Source organism: Hyla sarda, chromosome 10 (assembly GCF_029499605.1).
Source record: "Hyla sarda isolate aHylSar1 chromosome 10, aHylSar1.hap1, whole genome shotgun sequence".
Taxonomy (NCBI): domain Eukaryota; kingdom Metazoa; phylum Chordata; class Amphibia; order Anura; family Hylidae; genus Hyla; species Hyla sarda.
The window spans coordinates 59871998-59896429 of NC_079198.1; the positions used below are offsets into that span (position 1 = coordinate 59871998).

Sequence of the window (24432 nt, forward strand, 5' to 3'; positions counted from 1 at the left end):
AATCCCTCAAAGAACCAAATAGTTTGCACATTCTTAAATCCTAGTAAAATTTCTTCAAACAGTTGAACTGTACAAGATAGAATCAAAAAACAAGTTGTAAATAATAGAGCAGTTATCAAAATGAAAATGAAGCAATCTGTTTGGTCAGTTAGAGGTATGCATTATATATTACATATAATCTTTCTTTTTAGTGGGTATAACTTTTTCATCTTATATACCCACTCATTCATTTAGGAAATGAAGCTCAGCTGTAACCTAAACTATAGCAAAAATATAATATCCTTAATTAGTAAGGAGAAAAGTTTCCTATCAATAATGTTATATCCGGAAGTCATTAAAGAACTTCTTTTAATCTGATGGAATATATCATCTTTGGCATTCAAGAAGTTTATGGGATTGTCTAGACAAATAATTGTCTTTATGCCTTGATAGACCATATGAATGTTAGAGACTTAGTAATGGGGAACATTACATGTCCTGGAGAGCAAAAAGTGGATGCACTGGTAACTTCAAACGGCCAGATCCCAGCGATCAGCTAAATGTTGCAGGAGCTAAATTGTGAAACAAAGTTGTACTGGGTAGACAACCAAGTTATTATCGTTAAGGCCTTCTCATTAAAACAAATTTTTGCTATTGCACTCCTTATGATAAGTAAAAAATATTTCTAATATACTTTGATAAAAAAAAATTAAGTTTTCTGTGTTTTATTTGGGCTTAAAAAAGCTCTAGAGCATATTTTCCCCCATCTTATACACAGACTTTTTACCGAAGCCTAAACACAGGAAGTACAGCCTGGAGTGCTGAGGGGGGGGGGGGTGTCCAGCCAACAGAATATGGCAATTAAGTGTGAGAGGAGCTATGATTGGATGAGGCTGGACACCCCCCCCCCCCCTCAGCACTCCAGGCTGCACTTCCTGTGTTTGGGCTTCGGTCCAAAGTCTGAGTATGAGATGGGGGGAAAATGTGCTCTTGAGCTTTTTTAAGCACAAATAAAACATGAAACATTTTTCAAACGAAGTATATTAGAAATATATATATTTTTTACCATAAGGAGAGCAATAGCAAAAATTTTTTTAATTAGAGTTACCATTTAAAGGGGTACTCCGGTGGAAAACTTTTTTTTTTAATCAACTGGTGCCAGAAAGTTAAACAGATTTGTAAATGACTTCTATTAAAAAAAAATCTTAATCCTTCCAGTACTCATTAGCTGCTGAATACTACAGAGGAAATTATTTTCTTTTGGAAGACAGTGCTCTCTGCTGACATCATGACCACAGTGCTCTCTGCTGACATCTCTGTCGATTTTAGGAACTGAGCAGCATATGTTATCTATGGGGATTTCTCCTACTCTGGACAGTTCTTAAAATGCATAGAGGTGTCAGCAGAGAGCACTGTGGTCATGATGTCAGCAGAGAGCTCTGTGTTCCAAAAAGAAAATAATTAGTACTGGAAGGATTAAGATTTTTTAATAGAAGTAATTTACAAATCTGTTTAACTTTCTGGCACCAGTTGATTGAAAAAAAAGAAAATTTCTACCGTTGTACCCCTTAAAGTATATAATAAAAGCTGAAAGGACATGTCAGTGTAAGGATGGTGAGAAAAAGAAAGAAGTAATACTTACAAACCTTAGTCCTTTGCACATATCACTGCAGCTTCTGTTATGTTTCTTTTTGGTTCCACAATGTTCCTCTCCTGGTCTGCTTCAAAGATAAGATGTAGAAGAAGAAGGACCTCCCCTCTCAGTCACAGTGGTGTCCTTTCTCAACCAGGATTGGCTAGGGGGCAGGTCCTCCTTCTACATTTCCTCTCAGAAGAAGACAGAAGAGATGAGTATCAGGGGATGAGTATCAGAGTTGCTATGAGAGCTGCAGCGGGACCTGTGGGGGACCTGGTAGATAAGTATAGATTTTTTCCTATCTCACCAGCCACAGCATTATTTAAAAAGTTGTGGCATAAAAGAATGGCCATTAAACACTGCTTTAAGTCTTTCCCTTCAAAGTCCAGCCATTTGTGCTGCAGTTGCTGTAGTATGGTCAATGTCACTGGTTCAATTATCTTATTTTACACTGTTGCTATTCCTCTCCCTTGTACTCACCCACCGCCACCCACCACACCACAAACGCTAAATGTTTGAATTAGTGCAGAGGCTAGCAAGTCTTTACAGATACACAGACATGCTATTCCCTCTTTGGGTAAGCTATTTAAGGTATCTTTCTCATTCTCTTTCTTTTTCTCTCTCTCTTAACAATCCACTTAACCTTTCTGCCCCCCCCCCCCTCCATCTGTTAGTGGAGAGGCCACCATACCCAATACTCAGTTGGCTAAAGCTACCAAAGTCTAAGGTGTATGGTCACAGTTTCTTCCTCTTCTACCACATGGTAATGGTATGTCTCCTATCAAATAAGAAACTTGAATTTAAACACTGAAGTGCATAGCTTAAACATTTAGGACATTTTTAAGTAAATTTGTGAAGGTAAAAATCAATTGCTATAAATATAAAACATATATGAAAAATACATTTAACAACCTGAATGCCAATGTATATAGTCGCCTCTCTTCATATATTATCTGTAATGACTTCCAGACAGAGCATTATTTTGTCACTATATCTCATGTTATATTTCTTACATTGCATTGATATATATATCAACTATCTATATACATTTCAGTGCTCTTTAGACACCATTATATTCTGCTCATTGCAGAAACAAAATGTCTTCCGTGGATGAAAGGATATACAATGGGCAAAATGCAAGCCAGGCCTTTCCAAGTCCCTGTGAAAATCACAGCATTAAAATAATTACATCAATTTATACATTATGATTCTGTACATTATACCAACACTTGAGAATGTGTTGTAGGGATAGTGCAATGTGGAAAAATGCCTTTGACATATGTTGTCAGCTAGCCTTCAAAATACAGTTTGCTGTCTGTTTTTTGTTCAGTGTGCAAGCAAGTATAAATTGAGAAACTATATATAATTACTGTTTACTTCATTAGCTCCTGTCCCAATAAAGGTCTATGGTGAACTTTAGGAATGTTATTGTTGCGATAGTTGGCAGTGCAAAGAACAAGATGTTCCAGACTGCTGATTAAACTAAAGAGGAAAAAAGATACATAAACTATATGACCATGACAGGTCTATCAGATATTACACATCAATACAGTGTCCTTGGTACCTTGACTAGAGCGATCAGATTACAACACATATTTTGCTTTAGTTCTTTAGCTTTCCAAACAGAAGGTTAACAGGGAAATCATAAAAATGGCAATATTTTAATGGAATGTGACATTCTATTAGACAGCTTTCAACGTTGTCTGTAATCTACTATAGCTTAGCACAGTGAACATAAAACAGTAGCATCTGTAAGACTTTAGGTAACAACCTCCAAGATACTGCACCTCATGAAGAGAACGAGGAAGGTAGTCTATTAGGTTTTCTAGTTTGTGGCCACACAAAGCAGATGTTCAGTCCATGTGAACACCACAAATCCACAGAATGTATTGTTTATTTTATTTGTTTTCTTCAATCCTCTTTCTTGCTGGAGAGATTTCGCTATTAGCGTTTTCTTCTTTTCAGTCTGGTGAACATTGCATCAGAATAAAACAGTACAGAAAAAGTCTCCTGGTTGTTTTTCTTTCATCTTCCAGGTGAATGAATGAAGAATTTAGAAATATTTTACATAGTCAAAAGTTTAGTATTGAATATCAATCTCCTTCAAAGTATTAAGAAATTACTTTATAGAAAACGGAAGAACGAAAAGAGTTAAGATAGAAAGAAATGTTCTAAATAATAGTGATAAAGTAAAGATGAAAATATGATATGGCTACATTGTATATTCATGTTGTCTACAAAACCGTGAAAACAATAAAAAAAAATAATAATAATTGATTCCATTAAATGGTACATGAGCAGTAGAGTTCCTCAAAATGGGAAGTAAAAGCTCACATTTTAAACTCTGCAATATAATGTCTCTAGTTTAACAGATCATTAGGTTAAACTATGATGTCTGTATAGCAAGTTTTATTGTAAGGAGATGTTTAGAACTTCCAAACATTTTCCATTTCATGGTTCTTTTAGCAGGGTGATGTTGATATGTGTATGTGGTCTGGGTACTTGATTGCAGGTGGATAGTTCTGAGTCATCTGGATTGACACATCACTAGAGATTTCTGATGGGCTGCGACCACGATGCCACACTTCAGGGTGTAGGAACTGACCTGAGTAGTCTGAACAGTCGCTGAGACGAGGGCGGTAGAAGGCTGGATGGGGGCGATACATTTCCTCTTCTGCATAACGCTTTGTGAATAAGTACACAGACATAACACCTGCGCCCTTTAAAAAAAGATATAGCAGACATCAACATAAATATGTAATGAATATATAATAAAGTACAAAATTTAGTACAGACTCATTCAGCTTAAGTCAAATTAAGTAAAAATTCTTAGCCGGAGATAAGGACTCAGGGTTGTTTCCATTTTCGCACTTTAGTTTTTTCCTCCTCATATTTAAAAGTCATAACCCTTTCAATTTGCAACTACAGATTCATATGATGTCTTTTTTTTTTCTTTTGCGCCACCAATTCTACGTTGTAATGACATTAGTCATTTTACCCAAAAATCTATAACGAAAACAAAAAAATAAATAAAATAATTGTGCGATAAGACTGAAAAAAAAATGCTATTTTGTAACTTTTGGGGGCTTCCGTTTCTACGCAGTGCATGTTTTCGTAAAAGTAACACCTTCTCTTTATTCTTTAGGTCCATGTGAGTAAAATGATACCTTCATTATATAGGTTTGATTTTGTCTTAATAACTACAATCATGAAAATTAATATGTTTAAAAATGTCCTCTTCTGACCCCTATATTTTTCTGCATGTATGAGGGCTAATTTTTTGCGCAATGATCTAAAGTTTTTATCGGTACATTAATGTTTTGATCGGTCTTTTTGATCGCTATTTCTAAATTTTTATTTTGGACCTTGGAATTTTTTTACGTGTACACCATTGACCACGTGGTTTAATTAACAATATATTTTTTATAGTTCGCACATTTATGCACGTGGCAATACCACATATGTTTATATTTATTTTCCTTTACATAGTTTTTTTTTTTTTTTTCAATGGGAAACGGGGGGGGGGGGGGGGTGATTCAAACTTTTATTAGGGAAGGGGTTAAATCACATTTATTAACAATTTTTTTACACTTTTTTTTGCAATGTGATAGCCCCCATAGAGGACTATAACATTCAGTCCATTGATTGAGACACTTATCAATGCTATTCCATAGCATTGCATTGATCCATGTTATCGGCGCTCCACTGCTCCTGCCCGGATCTCAGGCACGGAGCAGTGAATCGACGATCGGACAATGAGGAGGCAGGTAGGGACCCTCCTTGTGTCCTAACAGTTGATCGGAACACCGCGGTTTCACAGCGGTGGTCCCGATCAGCCTGACTGTGCTGCCAGGAAGGGTATTCTCTCATTTTAGACGTGGTGATCAACTTTGATTGCAGCATCTGAATGGTTAATACCGGGTATCACCACGATCGATCATGTCCGGTATCAGCCATGGGTCCCAGCCATTGATAGCCGCTGGGACCAACCCGATATGTTGCAGAACCCGGCGAAGGGGATGTAAATATACGCCCTGCGTTGTTAATGGGTTAAAAACTTCATACATAGTGACATAGTATCATAGTTCATAAGCTTAAAAAAAGACCAAAGTCCATCAAGTTCAACCTATAACCCTAATGAGTCCCTACTGAGTTGAACCAGAGGAAGGCAAAAAACCTTCACACTAGAGGTAAAAATTCCTTCCTGACTCCAAATATGGCAGTCAGAATAAATCCCTGGATCAACGTTCTGTCCCTATAGATCTAGAATCCATAACCTGTAATGCTATTATTCTCCAAAAATGCATCTAGATCCCTTTTGAACTCTTTTACAGAGTTCACCATGACCACCTCCTCTGGCAGAGAATTCCAAAGTCTCACTGCTCTTACAGTAAAGAACCCCTGTCTGTGCTGGTGTAGAAACCTTTCTTCTAAACGTAGAGGATGCCCCCTTGTTATAGATTCAGTCCTGGGTATAAATTGATCATGGGAGAGATCACTGTACTGCCCCCTGATATATTTATACATAGTTATTAGGTCTCCCTAAGCCTTCTTTTTTCTAAACTAAATAACCCTAATTCTGATAATCTTTCTGGGTACTGTAGTCCTCCCATTCCCCGTATTACCCTTGTTGTGCGTCTTTGAACCCTCTCCAGCTCCCCTATATCTTTCTTGTACACTGGTGCCCAGTACTGTACACAGTATTGTATGTGTGGTCTGACTAGTGATTTGTACAGCGGTAGAATAATTTCCTTGTCGTGGGCATCTATGCCCCTATTGATGCACCCCATGATTTTATTTGCCTTGGCAGCAGCTGCCCGGCACTGGTCACTACAGCTAAATTTACTATTAACTAAGACTCCTACATCCTTTTCCATGTCTGTCGTCCAAAGTGTTCTCCCATTTAATACATAATCCCAGCCCGGATTTTTCTTCCCCATGTGCATTACTTTACATTTATCAGTGTTGAACCCCATCTGCCACTTTCCAGCCCAAACCTCCAACCTATCCAGATCCATTTGTAACAGTGCACTGTCCTCTATAGTGTTTACCGCTTTACAGAGTTTAGTATCATCTGCAAAAATTGCTACTTTATATTCAACCCCTCTACACGGTCATTAATAAATATATTAACAGGACCAAAGACGGACCCCTGTGGTACCCCACTAGTAACAGTCACCCAATCAGAATAAGTACCGTTAATAACCACCCTCTGTTTCCTATCACTGAGCCAGTTACTTACCCACGTGCACACATTCTCCCCCAGCCCTATCCTTCTCATTTTATGCACAAACCTTTTATGTGGCACCGTATCAAATGGAAAAATCCAGATATACGACATCCAGCGATTTCCCCTGGTCCAGTCTGGAGCTCACTTCCTCATAAAAGCTGATCAGGTTAGTTTGACAGGACCACTCCCTCATAAAGCCATGCTGATATGGTGTCATACATTTATTTTTATCAATATACTCCAAAAGAGCATCTCTTATAAAACCCTCAAACAATTTACATACAACAGAGGTTAAACTAACAGGTCTGTAATTCCCGGGGTCACCTTTTGATCCCCTTTTAAATATTGGTACCACATTTGCCATGCGTCAGTCCTGGGGAACAGTACCTGTTACTATAGAGTCCGTGAATATTAAAAATAGGGGTCTGTCTATCACATTACTTAATTCCTTTAGAACATGGGGATGAATGCCATCTGGACCTGGTGATTTGTTTATTTAGATTTTTTGTAGGCAGCACTGTACTTCTTCCTGGGTTAGAGAGGTGACCTGTACTGGGGAGTTTACCTTATCTCGCTGTATTTCACCTGGCATTTCATTTTCCTCGGTGAACAAAGTGGAGAAGAATTTGTTTAATATATTTGCATTTTCCTGATCCCCGTTTATAATTTCTTCCTCATCATTTTTTAAAGGGCCCACACTTAAATTTTTGATATTTTTGAAATTTATACAGTATATATTTGGCAATGAGTCTTTCTGTCTCTATTTTTGCGTTTTGTATGTTTTTTTTTACATATTTTACTTTTTTCTCTATAGCTTTTTAATGCTTCCTCACTGCCATCCTGTTTTAGTAGTTTAAATGTATGTATTATTTTTGCTTTATTTTTGTCATTTAGTGCCCCCTTAACATTTTTGTCCATCCATATTGTTTTTTTTTTATTTCTGACCCTTTTATTCCCATAAGGTATATACATCTTGCAGTGAAAATTCGAGAAATTCCCTTATTGAAGAACAAGTTATAATGTATTATATTATGATCACTATTTCCGAAGAAGTCACGCAATGGGATGACGTAGATCCCGCAGTCTCCGCTCCTCCCCCCCCCTTCCCCTTTCCCCTCTCTCTACCGTGGAAGGCCCCAGCCGGGGAACGGAGTGGTGTGGATGCCCGGATGGTGGTGTGCGGAGCGGCCGGGGATTCCTCAGCGTCTGATGGGGCCCAGCGTGGAGAAGCGGGCCCAGAGACCGCAGTGTTGTTGCTGTCGCCGTGGAGAATTAAAACTACTCCTGTGAAATCAAGATCCAGCTGGGGTAAATGCTGGAGGACGGTATCCATTTAAGTTGCTGAAGTTAATTCTGAACAATAGACCCTCCTGTATATCCTTATACATGTCTAAGAAAACAAAACCTCCGAAAAGGCTCTCGGGAGGAGGTAACACTCTAGATACCTCCAATCACAACAAAATGGACAAATACCTTGGCTCCCCTAGAGAGACCATTAGAACTAGGACTGCCAAACAGCAGCCAGGAGCACAACCCCTGGGGGATACAGGGGGGGTCAAGATATGCGGTTCTCCAAGTTGAGGAGGGCAGTCAGGAGGGTGAGAGGGGAGAGATAAACCCGGAAGTTTTAAACTCTATTCTGCACGAAGTTCAAAAAAGCAACAAGGCTCTGGCAGAGTTAACAACAAAAGTTGGCTGTCTTGGAGTGGAGATTAGCTTTATAAGAGAGGATATGCAGAAAGTCAAGGACAGAGTGGGTGAGATGGAAAAAACTCTCCCTCTGTTGGATACTAAAGTTGGATCAGTTATGAAAGGCCAGGAGGTGGCTCAAAGAGAAAATAAAGAGCTGAAGAATAAGATAAATGAGGGGTAGAGGGAAGCAGTCTGGCACCATGGAGGAGGAAAATTTTTCTTAGGCTTAGTTACCCTATAGTAACTCATCTATGAATAGGGAGAAAACGGGACTAATATTAGCATGGAATATCAGAGGCGTTAAGGAGAAGGGGAAAAGGACCGCTATTTTTGATAGAATAAACAACTACCTGCCGGCAGTGGTCTGCCTGATAGAAACTCGCCTCACGCCAGATACTTGTCAATTGATTACGAGAAAATGGGCTGGCACAGTCCTGCACTCAATGTATTCAGAATATTCCGCTGGAGTTTTGGTGTTAATTCATGAGAAAGTTAATATGGTAATTCACTCCACTAAAATCGATGAAAGAGGTTGGTATATTTTTATACATACTAAATGGAAAGAGTGCGAGGCTGTGCTAGCCTTTGTATACATCCCGCCCCCATTTAATCTCAAGGTATTGCAGAGGCTAGATGAATTTCTTAAAGAGAAGACATACGAAAATGTATACATTATAGGAGATTTTAATTGTGTGTTTGGTAGAGATTAAAAAACAGTCCCCTCTCGCAAAATTCTGTGAAGAAATGGGGTTAAGAGATGCGTGGAGACTTCTGTATCCTGAGCAAGAGGTCTTTTCATACTTTAGTAAAGTGCACAATTCTGCCTCCCGAATAGATTTAATTCTAGGGAATGACCGGGCAATCCAGTCTATAAATAAGATGAGCTACGAACCAAAATGTATCTTAGATCATGCAATGATGGTCTGTGAGGTGATGCATAAAGGAACAGTGGAGAGGCCCGACAGGAAAATCAATATTAAAGGGGTATTCCAGGCAAAAACTTTTTTTTTATATGTCAACTGGCTCCGGAAAGTTAAACAGATTTGTAAATTACTTCTATTAAAAAATCTTAATCCTTCCAATAGTTATTAGCTTCTGAAGTTTTCTAACTGCTCAATGATGATGTCACGTCCCGGGAGCTGTGCATGATGGGAGAATATCCCCATAGGAACTGCACAGCTCCTGGGACGTGACATCATTATTGAGCAGTTAGACAGAGAACAACAACTCAACTTCAGATGCTAATAACTATTGGAAGGATTAAGATTTTTTAATAGAAATAATTTACAAATCTGTTTAACTTTCCGGAGCCAGTTGATATATAAAAAAAAAGTTTTGGCCTGGAATACCCCTTTAACCCACATTGGCTGGAGATAGATGAAATCACTAATGGGATAAGAGAGGAGTTAATTGAGTTTTGGGAGATAAAGGGTCGGCTAGTATTCATATGGTATGGGACTCCCTCAAAGCCTTTTTAAGGGGCTGTTTGTATAGAAATATCTCCAGGTTCAGAAAGAAAATGAAAGCGCAGGAAACAGATTTGGTTAATAAAATTAAGGAATTAGAACAAGAATTTAGCGGAAACAACGACCAAAAAATCAGGGAGTCGTTGGAAGCAGCCCAAAAGAAATTTCAATTATTTATAATTGAAAAGGTTCAGCACTTATATGGGGATATAAGAAATTTGTTGAGACAGGAAAACCAAATAAGTGGCTGTCCAGCATTGTTAAAAATCAGAAAGGAAGTAGACTAATAAAAAATGTGTGCAACCCCCAGGGGAAATAATTAGTGGGAGATAGAATTCCAGAGCTACTTCCCCTATTTCTCTATCAGAACCTATATACCTCAGAGGGAGGTAAGCAAGAGAAAGAGCTGGACACATATTTTGAAAGTATAGATCTGCCCAAAATTAGGGAAGAAGAGAAAAAATGTCTTAATGGAAAAATCGGAGTGGAGGAAATTGAAAAGGGCATTAATAATATAAGGGGTAACTCTGCACCGGGATTGGACGGGTTGGTTTTTGAGGTTTATAGGAAATTTAGAGACCCCCTCCTGCCCTTTTTAAAAGAGGTATTTGATGAATCCTTGAAAATTGGGAGGTTATCCCCCTCAATGCTTGATGCTATTATTATTTTGATACCTAAAAAAGGAAAGGGGGGAGGAAGTATGGAAAATTTCAGACCAATTTCTCTCTTAAACACTGATGGGAAGATTTTTGCTAAGCTGTGGGCTAGTAGGTTGGGACGAGTAATTAACTCTATTGTTGGGGAGGAGCAGAAAGGGTTCATGCCAGCGAGAAATAAGTATAAAAACATTAAAATACTTTTTTGGAATGTCCAAATAGAGGGAGGGGGGCCCGCTCCATCCTGTCGCTTGACATGAATAAAGCGTTTGACAGGGTGGAGTGGGGCTTCCTGTTTAGGGTTCTAAAGGCCTTTGATCTGGGGGAGAAGTTTATTGAAGGGGTTAGGACAATTTATAGTGCACCCACGGCTAGGATTGACATCAATGGGGAACTTACCCCTAGCTTTAGGTTAGAAAGAGGAACCAGGCAGGGCTGTCCCTTGTCCCCCCTGCTATTTGTGCTCTTTGTGGAGCCCTTGGCAGGGCGGATAAGGGACAATAACAGCCTGCCTGGTTTCGGAATTAAAGAAGGAAGGGAAAAAATTCTGTTATATGCAGACGATATTGTCCTATTTATTAAAGACCCCCTCATGCAGGTACTGAGGGTGATTGAGGAAGTGAAGGAATTTGGCAGGTATTCAGGTCTCAGTATCAATTGGAGTAAGTCGGTTTTGTTACCCCTCGACAGTAAGAGAGATTGTCCAATAGGGAAGATAAAAGTATTAGATATAGGAGACAGTTTTGAATATTTAGGGATTAGGGTATCAGGGAATGTTAATCAATTTGGGAAGTTTAATTTAGACCCTCTGAGTGAAGTAGTGAACTCTAAATGCAAAATATGGAGCAGAATGGGTTTATCTATGGCAGATAGAATTATGCTGGTTAAAGGAAATCTGTCATCAGAATCACCTGCACTAAACCTGTTACACAGGCTTGTAGTGCGGGTGATCCTGATTAAAACGCTCCTTACCTGGTTAAAAATGGTTCAGTGGTTCTTAAGATATCTTTATTTTTAGTTTTCTGTTATTCCCTGGCTTGGGACTCAGTGGGAGGCGTTATCATCTGGGACTCGGCCACACGTCATTCTGGCTGGGCGGAGCTGCCGCCCGGCTCATGAATATTCATGAACTTATCCTCGCGGCCCTCCCCACCAGACCTAGAAAAAGGAGTTAGACTACGAGGATAAGGTCATGAATATTCATGAGCTGGGCGGCAGCTCCGCCCAGCTCATATGACGTGTGGCCGAGTACCAGATGATAACACCTCCCACTGAGTCCCAAGCCAGGGAACAACAGAACACTAAAAATAAAGATATCTTAAGAACCACTGAACCATTTTTTACCAGGTAAGGAGAGTTTTAATCAGGATCACCCGCACTACAAGCCTGTGTAACAGGTTTAGTGCGGGTGATTCTGATGACAGATTTCCTTTAAAATGGTACTACTCCCGATGATGCTACAGTACTGCAGAGCTGCTCCAATTAGGATTAAAGACGCTTTATTTTGGGGACTGGAAAAAATAATTAATGAATTGATATGGGGACGGAAAAAGGTTAGAATGAAGAGTGTATATCTCAATCCCCCAATAGAAAAAGGGCACTTGGGTCTCCCCAATTTTCGTATTTATTATTTTGTAAGTCAATTAACACATATTTTGCAGGATAAGGATGATACGCTTGAATTTCTAAGGAGAAAGGGTATAGAGGTGGAGGATCTGTTCACAATTATGGAGAGTGGTAGGCTGGGAAATAAAATTTATAGGAAGTATCCAGGTATTCAGCTGTTAGATTACACTTGGAAGAATATTAGGGAATTGATGGGTATAAAGGGAAGTTTGAAATGCACTCCACTTTGGCACAATATATACTTAAAGGAACTTGGAAAAATTTCCAACTTCATAGATTGGGAAAAGAGGGGTATTAAAGTGGTGGATCACTTATTTGAAAAAGGTCACTTAAGGGAGTGGACACAGATTAAAAGAGATTTTGAGTTGGAATAAAAATAAAAATTTGGATATATACAAATTAGGGAGGCTTATAAAAAGGATAAAGATAATGATAGATGGGTAGTAGGGGAGCACTTAATTATGGACTATATTAAGGATCCACTGATCACTAATAAAAAGAAAGTAAAGGGGAATATATACAAAATGATTGTTATTAATAAGGGGGAGACCCAAATTAATAAACATAAAGGGAAATGGGAAAAGGACCTAGGGGAGATAAGCAGAGAAGATTGGTTGAACGCCTTCTGCAAATCAAAAATCAATACTAAATCAAAATCATTGGATATCCCTGTTTAAGATGCTCCACAGATTGCATTACTCACCAAGGTTTCTGTGGAAAATAGGATACAGAAAGGACCCTACTTGCCCTAAATGTGGAGAGGGAGAGGCAGACCTGTTCCACATGTTTTGGGGATGCCCTGAGATCCTGAAATTTAGGGGGAAAATTATCGCTAAAATCGAGGAAAGTCTCTGCGTAAAATTACAATTTAACGTACTTCCGGTAGTAATGGGTGTGAGTGGAGTTAGTGGGGTAAAGAACGAAATGATAAGCAAACTGAATGGGCTGGCAAAGATTTGTATTCTTGGAAGGTGGATTTCAGATAAACCCCCATCTACTGAAGAGTGGCTAGGTCTGGTAAATAAGGTAAAAACAAATGAGTTACTAGATAGTAAAGGAAAAAGGAAGGAGAAAAAAGTCAGGAAAAAATGGTCAATGTGGAAATGGTGATCAGGAAAAGTCAAGATAGTATTGGTGCCAGACTGATGGGGAGGGGATGGGGGAAGGGAGGGGAGGGGGGGTAAGGGTAAGGGAGCTTTATAATTACTTTTTATAATGTGAATTTTCTGTGTCTGTTATATTTTTTGAAAAATACACATTAGTAACTCTGTCAGGTCTGTTGGTTAATATTAAGTCCAGTAGGGTGCCCTCTCTGGTGGGGCCCTGCACCATTTGGGACAGATAATTGTCTTTCGCTATAGTCATAAACCTGTTTCCTTTATGAGATTCACAGGTCTCAGTCTCCCAATTTATATCAGGATAGTTATAGTCCCCCATTATTATAACGTCATTTTGATTTGCTGCCTTGTTTATTTGCCTCAGTAATTGATCTTCTGTCTCTTTTATTTAGTGTTGAGCGGCATAGGCCATATTAGAATTCGCGATATTTTGCGAATATATGGACAAATATTCATCATATATTCGCTAAATTCGTAATATTCGTGTTTATTTTCGCATATGCTAAAATTTGCATGAACGAAAATTTGCACATGAGAAAATTAGCATATGCGAAAATTAGCATATGCGAATATTCGCATATGCGAAAATTCGTACGCCAGTCTCACACAGTAGTATTAGAGCCTTCTTTACACCACACAAGCTGGAAGCAGAGAGGGATGATCACTGTGATGTGTACTTTGAAAAAAAAAAAAAAAAAAAACGAATATTCGTAATTGCAAATATATAGTGCTATATTTGCGAATATTCGCGAATTCACAAATATGCGATATTCGCGAATAAATCAGGATTTTTTTTATCTCGATATATTTCTACCCATAATGACTCCACATTATCGTGTCCCTCCAATATATCCTCACGTAGTGCGGCCTTCAGACTCGATTTCACATACAGACAAACTCCTCCCCCTTTCCGTTTTGTCCGATCCTTCCTGAATAAACTATAACCCTGTATGTTGACTGCCCAGTCACAGCTATCGTCCAACCAAGTCTCTGTTATACCCACTATATCATAATTCTCCTAAGACATCAACCACTCCAGTTCGTCAGTTTTATTGGTCAGACTTCTGGCATTAGTCATCATGCAATTAAATGGTGTATGTTTTTTCTTCCTATGAAGCCTATCCATATTAACTATTTTAACCCCTCCCTCCGCTCCACCCCCAAGTATATTACTTAGTCCCCCCTCTCTATCTACACTATCTTCCCCCTCTATGTTTTAGGTTCCCTCCCCCCAGTCCCTAGTTTAAACACTCCTCCACCCTTCTAGCCATCTTCTCCCCAAGCATAGCTGCACGTGCAGTCCATCCCTATGGTAGGGTCGGTAACCGACAGCAAAGTTGGCCCAGTTCTCCATGAACCCAAACCCCTCCTTCCTACTCCAGCTTCTGAGCCACTTGTTTACCTCCCTGATCTCCCGCTGCCTCTCTGGTGTGGCTCGTGGTACAGGTAATATTTCAGAAAATACTACCTTGGAGGTCCTTACCTTAAGCTTGCGGACTAAGTCCCTGAAATCATTTTTAAGGACACTCCACCTACCTCTTACTTTGTCATTGGTGCCAATATGTACCATGACTGCTGGATCCTCTCCAGCCCCACCCAGCAACCTGTCAACCCGATCCGAAATGTGCCGAACTCGAGCACCAGGCAGACAACACACTGTTCGGCAATCCCGGTCTTTGTGACAGACCGCCCTGTCTGTCCCCCTAATAATTGAGTCCCCCACTACCAGTACCTGTCTGGACTGCCCTGCACTCCTCCTTCCCTCCTTACTGGAGCAGAAAACGGGGTAGAGGGAAAAGTTAGAAAACGGGATAGAGGGAAAAGTGTCAGGGAGGCTTGTCCTGAACTGGCACACCCCAACAAGTTTGCCCGGTTGGTAGATGAGGGGGATACCATTTTAGAGCTAGCAGTACTGCAGCAAAAGACTGCCTCTGACTGCCTGACTGTCCTGCACCTCCATCCCACTATCCTCTCCCACCTCTACCCCAGAGAGTACTTGCTCAGTGAGCAGGAGACTCTTCTCCAAGTTGTCAATGCTTCTCAATGTTGCCAGTCACTCCTCTAGATCCAGGATCTGGGCTTCTAAACGAACAACTAGCACACATCTTGCACAACAATATGCACCCTCAAACTGTTGTTCAAGGATTGCATACATTGAACAGGATGTACATCGGACTGCATTTTCCAACATAGATGCCATCTAGTTATGGGGATTTAACAGATTTACAGCAAAAAAACGACAGATTTACAGCAAAAAACAGACCATAAATATTACAAATGAATTCTCAGTAGACCTAGTGGGCTTGCGAGTCGGCGTGTGCAGTGTACTCAGACATCGCGTCTGCTCCACAATATCTGAGTTGAGGCCATGTGCAGTGTACATGTCATTACAATGTCATGTGCAGTGTACTCAGACATTGCAGCTGCTCCGCGATGTCAGAGTGCACTCGCCGATTCGCAGGCCCCCATGTATACCCTAATAAAATGTATAAAAAGCCATCAAAAAGTCCTATCAAAACAAAAATGGTACCAATAAAAACTACAGACCACGGCACCAAAAATGAGCTCTCGTACATAGGGGTCAGATGAGGAGAATTTTAAACCTGCAAATTTGAAACCATATGGACCCACAAAATAAAGATAAGGTGTCATTTTTACGAAAAGATCACTGTGTAGAATTGGAAGCCCCCAAAAGTTACAAAATGGCATTTTTTTTTCCAATTTTGCCATAGATTTTGTGGTGAAATGATTGTTGTCATTACAAAGTACAATTGGTGGCACTAAAAACAAGCCCTCATATGGGTCTGTAGGTGCAAAATTGAAAGCTTTCTGATTTTTAGAAGTTGAGGTGGAAAATACGAAAGTGCAAAAATTTTTAAATCCTGTGGTCCTTAAAGGGGCACTCCACCCCTAGACATGTTATCACGGGGGTCCTGCTGCTGGGGACCCCCAGGATCTCGGCTGCAGCACTCCGCTGTCATTACTGCACAGAGCAAACTCGCTCTGTGCGTAATGACGGGCGATACAGGGGCAGGAGCATCATGACATCACGGCTCCGCCCCTCATGATTTCACAGCCCACCCCCTTAATGCAAGTCTATGGGAAGAGGCATGATAGCCGCCACGCCCCCTCCCATAGACTTGCATTGAGGGGGCGGCCTGTGACATCACATGGGGTATAGCCATGACGTCACAATGCTCCAGCCCCTGTATTGCCCATCATTACGCATAGAGTGAGTTTACTCTGTGCAGTCATGACAGCGGGGTGCTGCAGCCGAGATCCCGGGGGTCCGCAATCAGACATCTTATCCCCTATCCCTAGTGCTTTAACTAAACACTGTTGATGGTAATTGTCAAGCAATACTCTCTCAGGCCCCACCACAGAATTAATGAAATAGAAGCTTGGGTTTGGCTTGAATATTCAAAAACTTTGAAGTGTAACTGTCATTAGAGAAAACCTTTGACATGATGTACAGATATTTCTAACATTTTCATTGATGGGGGTGTGGGTGCTGAGACACTCAACAATTATTAGAGCAAAGATTCACCCATATAACCCATGATAAATTTTTTTTTTGACATTTCATAAGTTTTCTTACTTATTGTTTCATTTTGTCAAACTGTTATTAGTTTTGGAATAAGATGTCCTTGGCTTTTAGAAAATTTAGTAAATGCAATTAATATGTTTATCTTCCATATAATTTTAAAATTATGTATTATTTTTGTAGCAATATTGTATAGTTTGTATGTACTCAAGTTCTGATTTATAAAATGTTTGTTGAAAATCTAACAAGTTCTTTAGAGGCAGCGGTAACTTACTTGAGGTTATCCAAGAATAGAAAAACATAGCTGTCCTCAGGTTGTGTGTGGTATTACAACTTATCTCCATTTACTTCAATGGAACTGAGATACAACTCCACGTTCAACCTCAGGACAGGGGTGACACTGTTTTTAGAAGAAATTAACTCTTTCTAATTAGATTTTTCCAATCCCATCGGTCAAACCCCCTGTGATCTATATGTTATCCCTTATCCTGCTAATAGGGGATACTTTTTATGCATGATACTTCTCCTTTAAAGAGACAACATATAGATAAAGCAACTCTGTAGTATATAATACTGCTACCATACAGGCTCCATGCTCAAGGCTTTCCAATGTGTATAACACCCAAACCTGGTTGTTTATCATAAAAATCTAATAACAAACTTAACAATCCTAATGTGCTATAATATATTGGGTAATATCAATAGATGATTGTATTGTGTTAAATAATTTGTTATCAATAAAAAAAAGTGGTTACAAACCTCTTTTAGGAGGAACGAGGAGGCTGCAAAAGCAAAAGACCACCCATATCGGTAGTTGAAATATTGTTCAGAACTACTAGGTCTGTTCATGACTTCATCATTAATACTGGAGATGTAAAGAACCAAACCTACCACAAGGGAAAGGCCTGTAATAGAATATGACATAATTAAAAGAATTAGTAGGAGCAACTCCCATTTGCTGTCCATCCATTAAATAAAGACCAATAACATTTGTTATAAAAATATAAAATATATAGAATAATTTGGTCCGATTATACCATCTCTACATAAATATATGTAAATCCTCTCTGACATCACATTTTGTATGATTGCCAGTAATATGACATCACTGTGTGCATTATTACTTAACTGTCATTTTACTGTAAGTTTGTAAGTGTAGAAATGATTGCTGCCATGAAAAATATTTTTTTCATACATTTTAATTTCCATTATGGGAATCCTTGCTGCTGTTGGGAAGGAAAGGACCATCAGTGTTGGCTAGAAATAGCATCTACCGTATTTTTCACCATATAAGATGCACCCAATTTTAAAGGAGGAAAATCTAGAAAAAAAAGATTCTGAACCAAATACAATGTAAAGTATAGGACAGTGATCTTCAACCTGCGGACCTCCAGATGTTGCAAAACTACAACTCCCAGCATGCCCGGACAGCTGTTGGATGTCGCCCTCCATCACTGTTGCCGCGTCCCCGGGGTGTCCCCGTCGCTCCGGAACCTGCTCTCCGTCGCCACCATCACTTCGCTACGCACACCGCTTCTATTGGATGACGGGACGGCGTGCGTGATGACTTGATGACCACGAAGGAGAGCACCAGCAATGCAGGGGCACAGAGCAGAGCAGGGGCACAGAGCAGTCATTCACCGATCGGACACCGAGGAGGCAGGTAAGGTCCCTCCCGGTGTCCTGTAAGCTGTTCGGGACGCCGCAATTTCACCGCGGCAGTCCCGAACAACCCGACTGAGCAGCCGGGTTAGTTTCACTTTCGCTTCAGACGCGGAGGTCAGCTTTGATCGCTGCTTCTGAAGGGTTAACACAGGGCATCACCGCGATCGGTGATGTCCTGTTTTAGCCGCGGGTCCCGGCCGTTGATGGCCGCAGGGACTGCCGGGATATGACAGGGTTTTAATGTGTATTTTTGCCCTAAAAGACGCACCAACTTTCCCCCCCAGTTTTGGGGAAGAAAAAATGCGTCTTATACGGCGAGAAATACGGTATGTGGTGAATTTCACCACAAGTCAATTTTACATTTAATGGTCATAACACTGATAACAATTGTCTTCATTTATATCCAATATTAAACAAAAGTAAAAAAAAAAAAATTACACTAGTCAAATATAATTACGTAAAGGAGATTTGCAGCAGTAGGGGATAAGTTAAATACCGCTGCAGATCTCCTTTAAACTGACCACATTTTAATGATAATTTCCCGGTGTGAAAGAACTACAACCCTGTTCTGTGACATCAGAGTGTGCATTTCTTCAGGCATACATCCATAATCCACACATTAATGTCACATCATAGGAATTATGAGAATTGTAAAGTCACAATACAAAGTAAATAATTATGATATTACAGCACTGGAAGAATAAGCATGATCATACAGTGACAATGCACAAACATATACAACAACACAGAGATGATAAACCAAGCAGTCATTGAGAACATAATGATGTCAAACATAATGCAAATAGTGACTAAACAAGAAAAATGAAACAATAAAGAACTGTCACATCAGAGGACTAATGTATAAAGTATACTAGACAACTTATCAAGATGGGAACTATTGCATGACTGTGCTATTGTTCTGGACAATTCTGGCTATGTGTTAGTAACTTTGGGATGCTTTAATCCAAGTGATTTCTTCATTGTTTGTGGTACATTGTACATTATGTAAAGGTAAATATTGGTTGATATCTTTATTCCATACCTTCACATTTGTGAAAGCACTCCACAATTAAGCAAGAATTTAGAAATTAGTATTTTTTTTTTCAAAATTTGGCATTTCAACTTTCCTAAATATTGTTTTTTTTTTTTTTTTGTGGGATCAGTTAATTTCTTACGTGGATTTGAGATGTCTTGGTGCTAGAAACCTCCTTATATCATCTATTATATCATTCAATTTAAAAAAAAAATGCACCTCTCAAATAATTTAGGATTTAGAAACTCTTAACCACCCAATTGGTGACAGGACCAATTGGTGAGGCAGCCTTTGGTATATGGAACTCTGAGTGTGTAGGGTGTTTACATTGTGCGGCCACTAATTAGTGGAGGGTTTCACCCCAGCTTCCCTAGAGTCACACTATGTGAATACTAGCCTTAATTTGCTGTTCCACCTCGCTGTTATTTTTCTGTGTCTAGTGACAAATATATGACCACATTACCGGCCCCACCACCTTATTGGATTTAATAGTCTGAACATCCATTTGCTTTGTATCAACTACATCTATACTATACCTCACATGTATATGGTTTTAATTGTGTAACAAATAAAGTATATAATCTCAATCAGTAGCAATTGCTCTAGTTTCCTTTGTTCAGTATAAAATTTATAATTTTATAGTACACATCTTGACAAATGTGGCAGCAATATCTATTATGTAAGTTGTATGGCATCTGGCGTCCATTGTTTCTGGAGCAAGATGTGTTCCCCTGCCCAGTGCCATCTGGCATGTCCAACTAGCCAGCGTCAAAATTGAGGCACTGGATGATTGTGAACTGTTCCATTCAAATTAATCAGTTTCTTTCCAGTGCACTCTGGAGGGAAACTATGCCGGACACCGGACATATGGAAACCCAGCCTTACATTTTTAAATCTGGCAATGCAAAATAGTACTAGGAGTTTTTCTAAACTATACTTATTTATATTTGAATGGGGGTCTGAACATACCCTCTGGTGTGGCTTACCTAAAGTCACACTATGTGTTTCATGGCTGCTTTACAGTGCTGTTACAGTACTACATGTGTTATTGATGGAAATTAAGGGGTTATCCAGGAAATAACTATTTTTTATATATATATCAACTGGCTCCAGAAAGTTAAACAGATTTGTAAATTACTTCTATTAAAAAATCTTAATCCTTTCAGTATTTATGAGCTTCTGAAGTTAAGGTTGTTCTTTTCTGTCCAAGTGCTCTCTGATGACACGTGTCTCAGGAACCGCCCAGTTTAGAAGCAAATTCCCATAGCAAACCTCTTCTAAACTGGGCGTTTCCCGAGACACGTGTCATCAGAGAGAACTTTCTGGAGCCAGTTGATATATAAAAAAAAGTTTTTTCCTGGATAACCCCTTTAACACAATTATGGCAGATTCACTAAATGTTTCACTGTGATTGGGGTAAAAACATGGCAGCACCATGACAGTTCTGCAACAGTACCACAAATAAAAGACAATGTTCCAGATTTATCAAACTGTGTAAGAGAAAACAATGGAGTGATTTTCCCACAACAACCAATCACATCTCAGGTTTCACTTTACCAGAGGTCGATAGCTGAGCTGTCATTGGTTACTGTGGAAAAATCTCTCCACTTTTTCTCTCACACAGTTTGATAAATCTGGGCCAATCTGTGAATATATTGCCTAAAAATAGACAAATATTTTCAGCATATGAAAATCTTTTTTTCAGGAAGTTTTTAGTAGGCCTGCTTTTTGTATTCGATACTGATGTTTTAGATGAATACCAGTATTTTTTTCTTTTTTTTTTTTTTGCATATCTGTATTTGCTGGTATACACTGCTAGAAGATTTTACAGTGATATTTTCTTCATTATTATTATTTTTATATATTTATTATCATTTACTGTAACATGAATTACACAGCTTTTTTTAAGATATGTCTTGTAACTTGATGATACATTATTTATTCATATTGTCACAGTAATGCTGAATTCTCGCACAATATTTTGCTCCTTATTCTGGTCAGTAGTTTATCCCCTTAAGGACACAGCCCATTTCCACCTCTAGGACGCAGCCCTTTTTTGCACATCTGACCACTGTCATTTTAAACATTAATAACTCTGGAATGCTTTTACTTATCAATCTGATTCTCAGATTGTTTTTTCGTGACATATTCTACTTTAACATAGTGGTAAATTTTTGTGGTAACTTGCATCCTTTCTTGGTGAAAAATCCCCAATTTTGATGAAAAAATTAAAAATTAGCCCAATTTCTCTTGAGTAAGTGACAAGCGAAGGAGCGACAAGGGGATTTTGGAGAGTATGTTTTTCTGAAATGGTTTTTGGGGGGCATGTTGCATTTAGGAAGCCCCTATGGTGCCAAAACAGCAAAAAAAAATATAAATAAACACATGGCATACCATTTTGGAAACTAGACCCCTTGAGGAACACAACACGGAATTAAGTGAGCCTTAATACCCCACAGGTGTTTCACGACTTTTGCATGTGTAAAATGTGTGTTTCCCCCCAAATTTCAAATTTTTGGAAGTGTTAATAGCAGAAAATACCCCCCAAAATGTGTAACCCCTTCTCTTCTGAGTATGGAGGTACCCCATAAGTTGACCTGAAATGCACTACGGGCAAACTACAATGCTCAGAAGAGAAGGAGTCATATTTGGCTTTTTGAGAGCAAATTTTGCTTGGCGGGCATGTCACATTTAGAAAGCCCCCATGGTGCCAGGACAGCAAAAAAAAAAAAAAAAAAAACATATTTTGGAAACTAGACCCCTTGAGGAACGTAACAAGGTATAGAGTGAACCTTTATACCCCACAGGTGTTTCACGACTTTTGCATATGTAAAAACATTTTTTTACATTTTTAAAGAAGGTAATAGCAGAAAATACCCCCAAAATTTGAAGCCCAATTTCTCCCGATTCAGAAAAAAAACCATATGGGAATGAAAAGTGCTCTGCTGGCGCACTACAGGTCTCAGAAGAGAAGGAGTCACATTTGGCTTTTTGGAAGCAAATTTTGCTCTGGGGGCATGCCGCATTTAGAAAGCCCCTATGGTGCCAGGACAGCAAAAAAAAAAACACATTGCATACAATTTTGGAAACTAGACCCCTTGGGGAACGTAACAAGGGTTAAAGTGAACCTTAATACCCCGCAGGTGTTTCACGACTTTTGCATATGTAAAAAAAATTTTTTTTTACACTAAAATGCTTATTTTCCCCCAAATTTTACATTTTTACAAGGGATAATAGCAGAAAATACGCCCCAAAATTTGTAACCCCATCTCTTCTGAGTATGGAAATACCCCATAAGTGGACGTGAAGTTCACTGGGGGCGAACTACGATGCTCAGAAGAGAAGGAGCATCATTGAGCTTTTGGAGAGAGAATTTGGCCATGTGCATTTACAAAGCCCCCCGTGGTGCCAGAACAGTGGACCCCCCCACATGTGACCCCATTTTTAAAACTACACCCCTCACGGAATTTAATAAGGGGTGCAGTGAGAATTTACACCCCACTGGCATTTGACGGATCTTTGGAACAGTGGTCTGTGCAAATTAAAAATTGTATTTTTCATTTTCACAGACCCCTGTTTCAAAGATCTGTCAGACACCTGTGGGGTGTAAATGCTCACTATACCTCTTGTTACATTCCGTGAGGGGTGTAGTTTCCAAAATGGGGTCACATGTGGGTATTTATTGTTTTGCGCTTATGTCAGAACCACTGTAAAATCAGCCACCCCTGTGCAAAACACCAATTTAGACCTAGATGGTGCACTCTCCCTTCTGAGCCTTGTTTTATGCCCGCAGAGCACTTTGCGCCCACATATGGGGTATCTCCATACTCAGGAGAAATTGCGTTACAAATTTTGGGGGCTTTTTTTTCTTTTACCGCTTGTGAAATTTAAAAGTATGGGGCAACACCAGTATGTTAGTGTACAAAAATGTTTTTTTTTACACTAACATGCTGGTGTAGACCCAAACTTTACCTTTTCATAAGGGGTAAAAGGAGAAATAGCCCCCCAAAATTTGTTAGGCAATTTCTCCCGAGTACGGCGACACCTCATATGTGGCCCTAAACTGTTGCCTTAAAATACGACAGGGCTCCAAAGTGAGAGCGCCATGAGCATTTGAGGCCTAGATTAGGGATTTGCATAGGGTTGGACATAGGGGTATTCTATGCCAGTGATTCCCAAACAGGGTGCCTCCAGCTGTTGCAAAACTCCCAGCATGCTTGGACAGTCAATGGCTGTCCGGAAATGCTGGGAGTTTTAGTTTTGCAACAGCTGGAGGCTCCGTTTTGGAAACACTGCTGTAGGATACGTTTTTCCTTTTTATTGGGGGGGAAGGGAGGTGGTAGGGGGGGCAGTGTACGTGTGTATATGTAGTGTTTTACTCTTTATTTTATGTTAGTGTAGTGTAGTGTTTTTAGGTTACATTCACACTGACGGCCACAGCTCAAACTTGAAGCGGGGAACTCACTGTAATCTGCCGCCAATGTGAATGTAACCTGTACATTCACATGGGAGGGGGGGGGGGGCAAAACTACAACTCCCAACATGCACTGACAGAACGTGCATGCTGGGAGTTGTAGTTTTGCAACAGCTGGAGGCACACTGGTTGGAAAATACTGAGTTAGGTAATAGAACCTATTACCTAACTCGGTATTTCCCGACCAGTGTGCCTCCAGCTCTTGCAGAACTACAACTCTCAGCATGTACTGATTGCCAAAGGGAATGCTGGTAGATTTAGTTATGCAACAGCTGGAGGCACGCAAGTACAACTCCCAGCATGCCGAGACAGC

At 39.7% G+C, this 24432-nt stretch overlaps 1 protein-coding gene across 4 annotated transcripts in view; it reads right to left on the minus strand.

The window, feature by feature from the left end:
* Positions 1-939: 939 nt before the first annotated feature.
* CACNG7 (calcium voltage-gated channel auxiliary subunit gamma 7) overlaps positions 940-24432 on the minus strand; it is a 234894-nt gene continuing 211401 nt past the window's right edge. For all 4 annotated transcript variants that reach the window (XM_056542632.1, XM_056542633.1, XM_056542631.1 and 1 more), the window contains 2 exons: positions 17707-17852; positions 940-4335 (listed from right to left, as the gene is read on the minus strand). In XM_056542632.1, the coding sequence (XP_056398607.1) occupies positions 4078-4335; positions 17707-17852 (404 nt within the window). In that variant the 3' untranslated portion in view covers positions 940-4077. The remainder of the gene's footprint in view (positions 4336-17706; positions 17853-24432) is intronic.